General features: G+C 41.0%; 1 protein-coding gene across 1 annotated transcript; it reads left to right on the forward strand.

Annotated features, from left to right (window-relative positions):
- Window positions 1-4,921: 4,921 nt before the first annotated feature.
- Window positions 4,922-9,467, forward strand: pou4f4 (POU class 4 homeobox 4). Its single transcript, XM_025910620.1, has 2 exons — window positions 4,922-5,480; window positions 6,584-9,467. The coding sequence occupies exons 1-2, from the start codon at window positions 5,361-5,363 to the stop codon at window positions 7,505-7,507; spliced, it is 1,044 nt and encodes a 347-aa protein (XP_025766405.1). The 5' UTR covers window positions 4,922-5,360; the 3' UTR covers window positions 7,508-9,467.
- The last annotated feature ends 1,945 nt before the right edge of the window (window positions 9,468-11,412 follow it).

Raw genomic sequence — 11,412 nt, forward strand, 5'->3', positions numbered from 1 at the left:
AGGACAGGAGGAGGCAAAGGCAGGAGGAGGGAACGATTTGAGGAGGTGTGTGTTCAGGCTGTGGTGGATGTTGGCGGAAGGCTGCACTTTAGTGTCCATTTGCTAAATGTGGCAGAAATACACCGTGTGGCAGCCATGTTCTGGTTGCTGAAAGCTTTGCCGGACGTTTGATCCCTCAGAGTCTCTCCTGCACTCTGAACACACACGGACGTATTTGTTTCACATACAAAAATATGAACTGTTCACGTGTCTAAAATAGGCTGACACAAGTACCACTCATCTGATGGACACACGTAAAGTTCAGCTACAATGTCCTGTAGCTGAACTTTATTGGCAAAAACTAATCATGAAAAATGCTCTGAAGCCGATTTTTTAGTACCACTAATGTCAACTTGGACAATATTTTATTGGGTACACCTTGCTGGTATTCGGTTGGAACCTTTTTATCTCCAGAACTACCTTAATTCTTTGTGAAACAGATTCAACAAGGTCCTCAAAGTTTTGTCGATGGCACATTCGTGATGCAAATCTCTTGTTAGATCAGGTGCCCCACTGGATAGAGATCTGGTAACTCTTAGACGCCAAACCAGTTTGAAATGATTTGAGATTTGTGATAAGGTGCATTATCCTGCTGGAAGCAGGCATCAGAAGATGGGTTCACGGTGATTATAAAGGGATGGATATAGTCACCACCAATACTCAGGCAGTCTTTGGGGTTTAAACCATGCAGTTGGCCCAAAGTGTGGCAAGAAAATATCCGCTGAAACATTATGTCATCAGCAGGCTGAACAGTTGAAACAAAGCAGGATGAAGCCATGCTTTCATGTTGTTTAGATGAATGAACAACCTGAATTTCATAGCAGATCTTTTATTACCCAATTTCTGTCCACTTTTGCACAGTCTGTGTAAACTGAAGCTTCAGCTTCCTGTTGGTAGGTGACAGCAGTGTTATCACCCAAAGATCTGCATCTTCAGGCAGCAAATAGATCTGATTGAATAGAAGTGAACGCTTGTTAAGTTCAGGCTAAAACTAAATTAAAGTTTCGTATTCCCTAAACAGCTAACAGGAAATGAGAGAAAACAGATCAAACACAAGTGGTAAATTGGAGTAAAATTTATTGCTTCTTTTACAAAATGTGTTGGGTTTAAACTTTAAACATCCGAGTTTGACTTTCTTTAAAGCTGGCACCGTCGTTCGTCCTTCCTAGCTTCTATTTGCAGACCTCTCACTCTGCTTTCATTCTCTTGCTTTCTCTCCTTCCTCCCACCCCTCCATGCATTTTGTCCGTGCGGTTTCGCCTTCCCAGCGGACTGTCCTCCCTACTGCTGTCCCAGTGGAGTCAGGTGATGTATATTTCATGAGCGGGTGCCGGGGACCCTCTGGAGGGCCGCAGCTACAGCAGGACAATAGGCCTCGCTCAGGTTTCCTGCTGGCCGTCACTGACACTGCTGCTCTTTTTGTAGGCAGGTGAGTCAGAGCTGGAGTTTCAGCCAGGGCTGCAGACTGAGAGGCAGAGTTACAGCTGGAGCAAGACTGAGCACAGACCGAGCTGATGCACATCTGAAGTTTTACTCTGAAAAAACACCAAAGACAGGAATTAACACAGTACATTAGAATAAAATAATGCAGATCATCTCTTTTTGGGAGGGGGGGTTCAGTTTTGGTGGTGCCACTTTTAAAAGGCACAAAAAACTGATTATAATTATCGCAGGTTTTGTTAAGTTTCTTTTAAAAATAATGTTCATTGGGCAGAAACAATAAAAGTGAGCTTGATCAAAAAGCTGTACTGATCAAAAACAGAGGGAAACACACACATAATATCAGGTTTTCATTTTTAGTTATTATTCTCCAAAGTGTCTTCATCTGTTTCCTCTAGTAAATCATATCCTCACTTTTAATCCTAACTTTAGCCTCATAGCCATTTTACCCTGCTTCATCTTTCCTGTCTCTTCCTACAGTCTTTTGGGTCTAATTTACTTCACATATTTGCTTTTATCATTCATTCATTTGCTCACTTCTTGCTTGCTTCGTGCTTGCAGTATTTATCCAAATAATTTGCGTATTTGGTGTTTGATTCCTGTGATTAAAAACAGATTTCTCTAAAAGGTTTTACAGAGGATGCACCTGGGGAGAGAAAAATACATTACTGGAATGACTTTGATTATAATTTTAATTGGAATGTGTTCAAAATGCTTTTGGTTTGTTTGTGTTTAATGGGCAGCGAAGATGCAAAAACAGTGATGAGAATGCAGTGCCCACGAGAAAAAGAATGGACTCCCCGAGTGTGGAAAAAATAGAAACCATCAGTCATCAATGAGAGTTTGTGCAACAATGAACAGCTTGGAAAGCTGAGATGAGCTGAACTTCAAAAACACCAGTACTTTTATCTTTACATTCATGATACTGGACTAAATGTTGATGTTCTTGAGCTGATGTTTGGGTCCAGTTTCAGATAAATATATGGAAAAAAAACAACTTGAAATTTCTCATATGTCAGTTAATGCATACAAACAAAGCAAAAGTAGAGGCTTGCATATCTCAGTGTAGGGTTTGGTAGATAAGAGGACGGCCCTATGAGATGAAGTCAAGTTGCTTTAAAGGCTTTTACATGTATTGGTAGCACTTTATATATTATAGGGAACATACATTTTTCCATAAGAAAGCTTCGCTTCACTAAATCACTTGATTAAAAAACTTCATGGTGTTTGTGCCACCAGATGAAGTGATGATTGGCCTTTCCTTAAAAACAGATAAAGAATGAATAATTAATGGTGTTAATTATGGCGGTTCAAAGTTTGATATCACCAGGATTGCATAAAACAAATCAGCCATCAAGTTATGATTCAGCACTTAAAGATTTATCTTTCCGCATTTAACTTAATTTCAGCAGGAAACACAAATAAATGGCACAGTGAGGAAGGCAGGAGAAAACAAGACCTTTATTTGCTTTCACTGAAACATCTGTGAAGAAACATTAAGTTATTGATTAAATGGTCAAGCATTGGATAAGAAATAATTATTCTACTTATCAGAACTGCAGACCCAGGTGAGGGTGAAAAAAACAAAACGTGAAAGCCTCCTTAAAGGTGTGATGAGTGATTTCACTTAAGACTAATTCAGTCATGAAAGCAAGAAGATTAAAACAAATTTGATAAAAGTAAATGAAAATGAGTGTTTGTTACAAAACAGTATCACAACTTTAATGTTGTTATTGTTCAGTAACACTACAGTGGGCTGGAAATACAAAATAAAAAGAATTTACTCCAATTAAGGTTGCATACTATAATATTTTATTTGAGCAAATATATAATCAGCAAAGCAACAAAACGGAGAAAATGCTCCTGACTGGATGAATTATTTAGTTTATGCGCCTGAAACTACTCACTGAAAACACAAACTCACAATAAGAGTAATGACTTTGTTATAAATCTAAACCTGCAATAAAGTAATGAAGTTAAACTCAGTCCTCTGTTTTAGTTGGTCCCATGAGCTGCATGAACATGATTAATTACGCGTGAATCTCGAAATACCTTCATTTTTGTTTTTCATTACATAAGACCCCGATAATTCCTGAGGTTTTTACATGAATGAATGAATGAAAGCTTTTGCATGCATGGATTCGTGCTAATTCGGGTCCCCCTACCTTAGTCTCTGCTCAGGTTTACTTTGATCTGTTTCAATTCAGGCATTTGCCCGCTTTAAATCAACTACTTCGCAAACACCGACGGTCGGAGTTATGCGGGATTTTGCCAGATTAATTAATTAAAAACAGGGAATAATGTGCGCTGTGGTGTTTGAAAAGAGGTGTTTTTCTCCCAGATTTATGTATTAATCTTTCATTCGTTACATTCTGTTTGAGGTAAACGCTTCAATAAAATAAATGCCACAGTTGCTACTTGTTGCAAATAACTTTATTTTTAATTTTTACAGGTGCTCATCTTATTAGTGCAGGTGTGAGAGCAGCAGACACGGCGCATGATAGCGGGGATACCGAGCCCCCTGCCCACTCGGTCACCCTCGCGATAATCATTCCTCCTTTTATTACGCGTGGCTGTCTGCCGGAAATCCCCCCCTTCCCATTTTGATTGACAAGCTGTGCCCCGCTGACCCCCGCTTGGTTCACGTGTAAATATTTCATCGTCTGGTGCTTGCGCTCTTTAGTTCCCGTTCAGGACTGTTTATTCTTTAATTAACGGAAGTGTGAGTGGGTTTTCTTGCGCGATCAGGAACATGATGTCCAGTAGTACAGCCACAGAGTGAGTGAAGCATGATTAATTGATTTATTAATTGCTACGAACGTGAATAAGGGTGAGGTAGAGGAATTCCTGCACGCCCGCCATCAATTAATAATCTCAACTGAATCTTTCTGTCTCTGAACCAGCCCTCCCTCTCTGCCAGCTGACCAGGCAACTGAAATCATCACCCAGGCCCAAATATTGCTTTTCATATGCACACTTGCTGTTTGTGATTAGTAGGTTATATGCTGCGTGAAAATAATAACCTGAAAGAACACATGCATATGAGTCTCATGGTCTCCTTGCTCTGCTGTTTTACTTTGAAAGATCTGCAGCACTGTTACAAAGATGTGTTGGTAGTTTAGGATGAAATGCTGTCTGGGGACAAATGTAAGCCTCTACAGTGCGGCTACGGGTGTCATGAAGGCAATGATCTGATTTAAATAGTTTTCCTGGCGCACAGGCTCAAATTCTGCATTTAAGCATTAACAATCAAGGAATCATTAGATCACCGTGACTCTGAAACCCACCGGAACGCCATTTTTGCAAAGTTAATTGATGCAGGCATCAATAACCACGTCGGGTTTGGAGGTATTCCTGGTGGTCTCGTGACAACTTCATGTCACCGAACCCACATTTTTCTTGCAGGTATCGATTTTTAGATGTTTCTACCTTGATTTTTTAGCAGTGAAACCACAAGCAGTCCTTGCCAGCGAGCCAAGCACGCTTGGAGGCGTGGCTAAAGACGACTATGTTCACGTGGTTGGTGGAGACGTCCAGGGGGAGGGAGTGAGGATCCTCCAATGAGGAGGAGCCTGAGAGGCAGTGGTCCAATATAGGCGCTGGAGGCAAGGAGCATCTTTATTATAGAAGTCATTTACAGGAGGCAGAAGAGCCGCAGGTGTCCCGGAGTTACCTCTGGTTGTCACGTTCTGTATATTTTTTTTTTACTGAGTCTGACTGCATCTACAAAATCCCGATAAAGAAAAAAAAATCTTTTTTCCAAGTTATCTGCGCGTGGCAGGCACGTTTTTCTTCCTCTCAGAGGCGTTTCTTTTGAGAAAACCATCAAAACGGAGTCGAACGAGGAAGACGGACAGCGACCCTCCCTCACTTCTGCAATCATGATGTCGATGAACAGCAAGCAGCCTTTCAGTATGCACCCCATCCTGCACGAACCCAAATACACTCCTCTGCACTCCAGCTCCGAGGCCATCCGCAGAGCCTGTCTTCCCACACCATCGGTGAGTCCAGAATTCACTCGTGATTTCCTGCAGCTCTTACAAAACTTCCAGTCCCCTTTGATAGTGTAGAAAATGTCTTTAGTTTATTCTTGATTTCTATTCATGTAATGCAATTTAAAATGATTTAATATAATAAAAACAACATAATAATAAAAGCCCCACATTTTGGCAGCTAAAGTCAAACTCTTTCTACTTTGAGACCAGGATATGCGTCTTGTTTGGACGGTGGAGTGAGGATAAAGTTCTATATTATAGCATCAAATGACAACGCTCGATGAAATGTGAAACAAAACCCGTGTAAGGAGACAGTGATATAACAGGTCAAACCGGGGAGTACTAGCAGCACAAAAACAAACAAACAAACAAACAAACAAACAAAAACAAGCCAAACGTGTTGCTCGCAGACGCAAAAAATGCGCCGCTGCCGAAGCCAGATCCGGTGTTTTAGGAAAGTGTGAGGGATTCTGCTTCAAACGAACGACGATAAAAAATGAAGGAAGGAGAGGACGAATGAAAAGCCTGCGTGGAATCTCCGAGCGCGTGTTATCTCATATTGTCCCATTCATATTCAAACTCACAGCCGTTTCATTTCATTGTCCGCAGAAATTATTCAGGAGATCGTAAATATTAATTTTAAATGAATATCCTTCCACGCTGACACACTTTCGAGGCACCGGGCACATCCAGCGGTGTCCACGTCGAGCTCGACTGCGTGTGTTTTGAGAGCTAATCAAACAAAGTCCAGTTCACCTTGTGCGCATAAAATTTCTGTCTTTTGTAATATTGTGACAATCGCCTATATACTGTAAATAATGCACAGATACATTTAACTGATTAATATTGCAGTTTAAATGTTTACCTGGAAAAGCAGAGCAATATTTGTGAAACAGTCCAAATTCTGAAAAATATCAGTGGGTTACGATAGAAAAGTTTCCACAGATTTGTAATTTTATTTAATAGTTTGCACTTCATGAATTGTTATTTTACCGTTTAAATAAATGTGATGTAATTAGCTGGAGTCGCGGTGGATGCTTTGACGAAGCTGTCAGGTTTTGTTGCTGAGAAGCTTTCCTCTAACCGGCCTCCCTCTGCTCCCCTCGCAGCTCCAGGGCAACATCTTCGCCGGCTTTGATGAGACGCTGCTGCAGAGAGCCGAGGCTCTGGCCGCCGTGGACATCGTGGCACAGAAAAGTCACCCGTTCAAGCCAGACGCCACCTACCACACCATGACCACAATGACCAGCATGACCTGCACCCCGACCTCCTCCTCCGCTCACCTGCACCACCCGTCGGTGCTCACCTCCCACCATCACCCGGCGCACCACCAGCCGGCGCAGGGCCTGGAGGGCGACCTGCTGGACCACCTCACGCCCGGTATTTCTCTCGGAGGGATGCCCGGCTCAGACGTCTGTTCCACGGCCTCGCACACGGCTCACGCCCACATGTCGGCCATCAACCACATGCAGCACCACCACCACCCGCAATCCATGAACATGCACCCCCACGGGCTGGGCTCCCACGCTTCCCTGGGGACCGCCGGCGCAGACGCGGAGCCTGATCCCCGGGAGTTGGAGTCTTTTGCGGAAAGATTCAAACAAAGGCGGATCAAACTTGGGGTGACTCAGGCGGACGTGGGGGCTGCCCTGGCCAACCTTAAGATCCCTGGGGTCGGGTGTCTTAGCCAGAGCACCATCTGCAGGTTCGAGTCCCTGACGCTGTCGCACAACAACATGGTGGCCCTGAAGCCGATCCTGGAGGCCTGGCTGGAGGAGGCCGAGCGGGCACAGAGGGAGAAGATGACCAAGCCGGAGCTCTTTAACGGGGGGGACAAAAAAAGGAAACGCACTTCTATCGCCGCACCTGAGAAGCGCTCTCTGGAGGCTTATTTCGCCGTGCAGCCGAGGCCCTCATCCGAGAAGATCGCCGCGATCGCCGAGAAACTGGACCTGAAAAAGAACGTGGTCCGGGTTTGGTTTTGTAATCAGAGGCAAAAGCAGAAACGAATGAAGTTTTCTGCGACGCACTAAGGCCAGCGAAGCCGCGGGTCTCTGCCCCGTTTCCAAAAAGACAAACCAGAGACAAGCTGCTGCTGCTGCTGCTGCACCACACTGTCAGAAAAATACAAGGTACACCGTCGTGCCTTTACTACCGGGGCAGATCCTGTCTGACAGCCACCCGGGCCCCATAGGCGCGCACTCAATAAGAAAACAGTCATCTCACAGATCATATAGGCGCTCATCAAAGTGTTATAGCGGACTACGGTCATTGTTTTGGCTCTCCAGATATAAAAAAAAAAATCTCATCAAATGGTTTTTGCTTTGCAGAATTAATAAATGGTATGGCATTGAAAATGCTACTTATTTATTTTACAGAAGAAAAATCACGTTTTCTGACTAAAGAATGGACGAAATGCGTGTATATGTATGTGTGTGTGTGTGTGTGCATCCGTGATTTTTCTTCGTTACAGTGGAGCAGAATCCACAGCCGTGTGTCTGCAGATATGGAAACGACTTCACACAAAGTATTCAGCGCAAAGAAAGCGCTCGACGGGGTCTTACAGTATTTTAAGATACACATTTAGGTTTGGATGTGAGACACCTGGTGACTTGTTCTGTCAGTATAAACCCGGATGTGTTCTAATAAATTCAGCCTCATCCATCCAGAAAAAAAGAAATGGATACAACGGTGTACCTTTCTTATTCTGACAGTGGAGACGGAGCATGGGGACTGGAAGAGAAAATAAAATTTTAAAAAAAGACTGAGACCCTGTCCAAAAACTCGAGACTCTTAAATCTTTATGCTTCTCCACATGAATAGGCCATTGCTCCCTTGAGATGTGGGAGAAAGTGATCAGCATCGTAGGAGAAAAAGAGGGGGGAACAATGCTCCGTCCCGTTCATTCACAAGGCAATTATTGTACAAAAAAATTAAGAATAATAATGACGGGAATCGAGGAATAATTATTATTATCCTCATTAGCCGGAATAGCTTTTTTATATTTATCAGTGTACATATTTGTGAATATATTGCACCTCTGTGTGTGTCGGGGGGAAAAAAGCTCATTTAAATGTACTGATTTTTTTCGCTGTCTTTTCTCCCAGGTGTTTGTTTCTTTATGAAATTCAAGAGGTTTTGGAGACGAGATCCGACCAAACGCGTTAAAAGCGTCCTTTGGTCTGTGGCTAATTTGTGAGGCGCAGTAACTCCTGTAATCCGTTGCATGGTTTACTCGTAAAATAAAAGGGGGGAGGAGAAGGAGGACAGGGGTGTTTTCTTTGTGGCTCCAGAAGTATGGAAACAATCCGCCCCCCCCAAAGTGAATGCATTGCAATAAGAAGAAACACACACACACACACGAACACGCGCACGAGTACACACATTCACACGGTATGGCTGTGTGTCTACCTCATTACGCAAGTGTTGGCACGTTTATGGTGATTTAAAAACACACACATATAAACAAAAAAACGAGTAGGATGATTTTTTTTGTTTGATTTTAATGTGATTTTCTTTTATTATTATTTTTTGTTCCTCTGCCACTGGGTTAATGGTGAATTAGGCCTAGAAGACTCACTGATGTGTAAACCTGTTGTATGTTCAAGTTCACTGCAATGATGCTCTGACAATCAAATTACTATTGTTATTATTCAGAAGTGGTTGATCCCCCCTCTTTGTGTCCTCATGAATTATTATTATTATTATTATTCGTCCACTGACACCTTTGTGGAGAGCACTTTGTACAGTAGACATTCTGATGAAGGGAACTGTCGGCCTTATTTATACATATTTTTTCAACGCTTCTGAGAAAATGTCATTTAATTATTTATTTATTTTTTGTTTGTTTGTTTTATTTTTTCTCTTTACATTTCCGTATTTATTTGAATTTAATTTATTTTGGAGAAGAAAAAAACATATTTCATATGTGAAAGTGTGCTTTAAATGTGTCTGTGTAAGCGACAGAAGCTGAAATAAACCGTGCACGTTTTACTTGAACTTCTGAAAGCCTTTCTTTTGGGGATTTGAAATAGACGCTGAGCAGGATTTTGTCTGTCAACCCAATCAGAAAAACTACTGCTTCCATTTTTAGCCAGCATTACACCTCCTGAGAATAGATTTGGTCATGTGAGCCCATTTTTAAATTTTGCGTTTGAAGCAAAATATCTGATTATCTTCGTCACACCACGCCAGGGTTTGTGTTGGTTGATAGAGGTGTTAATCGCCCCCTTAAAAAAAAAAAAAGATAGATTTAATGGATCTGTGTAATGCGAGCTCGGGACAGCAGTCTGTCTGTGTTTCTGTTTCTTGGATACAGTCCGTGTGTTTGCGCCGAGAGGCGAGCAGCTGCTGCTCTGAAACAGGAGAAGCCTGGAGGTGAGGGAGGTCCGTCTAAAAGCTGCTTCCCAGCGATGATGAATAGGATTTGATACTTGAGTGACTCTAATATTGATCAACTTTGCTGGGTATGAAGACTGCACGGCTCTATCGCATAAAGGACCATGCAGACAGGCCCCTCATCTGATGCTTTTAGTCCTATCAGACGTTTCTCTCCCAGTAAAAAAAATGCAAAGAAAACTCAGAGAACTGAAAAGTCTCTGCTTCTTAAAGTTAGAAAACTTTAAAAACAGAAAAAAGTTTGAACTAAACAAAGAAAACAGAGCTAAATGAAATATCTTTTAACTGTCACAAGTTGTGAGAAGCTGATTATTGTCCCTGATGGTTTGAAATAAATTTGAAACATGAGGTAAACGATTTCATGCCCGATAATTAAAAAGAAAAGATTCTATAAATACTAGTCAGCTGATTTTTATTTTTTTGTGAATTCAATTTCCCAAGATGCAGATTTAGATGTAAAGTGAAATTATTGGCAATAATACATTTTAGCAGGCAAAATGTTGCATGCATTTATTCATAATATATGGATCTTTATCTTCGTCAAACTGAACAAAAATTAACGAGTTTAAAATGACTGACCCCACATTTACACAGTTTTAGAAAATAAAGTCCTCATCATAAATATATATTAACTAATGATATACTTTTCTTTTATGAGAACAAAAGAGGAAGGTGTTTGAAAGTATATTATTTGGAAAAAAAAAGAAATCCACTATGCGTAAATGATAACTACAGCGTGACAGCAGAATGTGAATGTTTAACTTCCAATTAAAATGCCAAATTTAGTGCAGGTATTCATATCATCAGCATTTATAGTAAGAACTATATTTAGTCTTTTGGATAAAGATTAAATAGAAAAATATTATTTCCATTTTAATGAAGTGTTATTAGAAGAAAACATATTCAATAGACAGCCGAATTGTGATTTAATTATAAACCGTATTTGGAAAAAATATGAGAAAAAACAGCATGTTTTTTTTAATTAACTGTAACATTATTAAGAATAATAACATTCTAATATGTTTCATTTATAATTATAGGGAGGGCTTCCCAGAATACTCTTAGTGTCATTTACAATATAAGTTAAGTGAAATCACACAGATACCAAAGCACTGAAATAGCTCTGAAATAAACCAGAATGCAATAAATATTGTTCACAGTGCTATAAATACCTAATACAGCAAAACCAGTAATTTACCTGGAAAAAAGCCTATAAATCTGCTACACGTGCGCAGCCACAATCTTCATTGTGTTCTCATTAAGCACAACATGACTAGAGCCACAAAAACTCTGTAAGCATAAAAGTGTATGTGCGACTGCATATTAATCTGGAAACATGAAAGAAATTCAGTGAGTTAAAATCCAAATTTGCATGAAATCCTCTCTCTCTGTGTCTGTGTTTATACTATTTCCCTCTGTCCTCTGATCAGCAGGTGGTTTGGGTCTGTAAATGCGTTATTAATGAATAATAAATATCAGCTGTTATGATACTATTGATTTTGGAGCGTGTTTGTTAAGAAGCTGCTTTTCTCTGTTGTAC

The sequence above is a fragment of the Oreochromis niloticus genome, linkage group LG10 (genome assembly GCF_001858045.2).
Source record: "Oreochromis niloticus isolate F11D_XX linkage group LG10, O_niloticus_UMD_NMBU, whole genome shotgun sequence".
NCBI classification, from domain to species: domain Eukaryota; kingdom Metazoa; phylum Chordata; class Actinopteri; order Cichliformes; family Cichlidae; genus Oreochromis; species Oreochromis niloticus.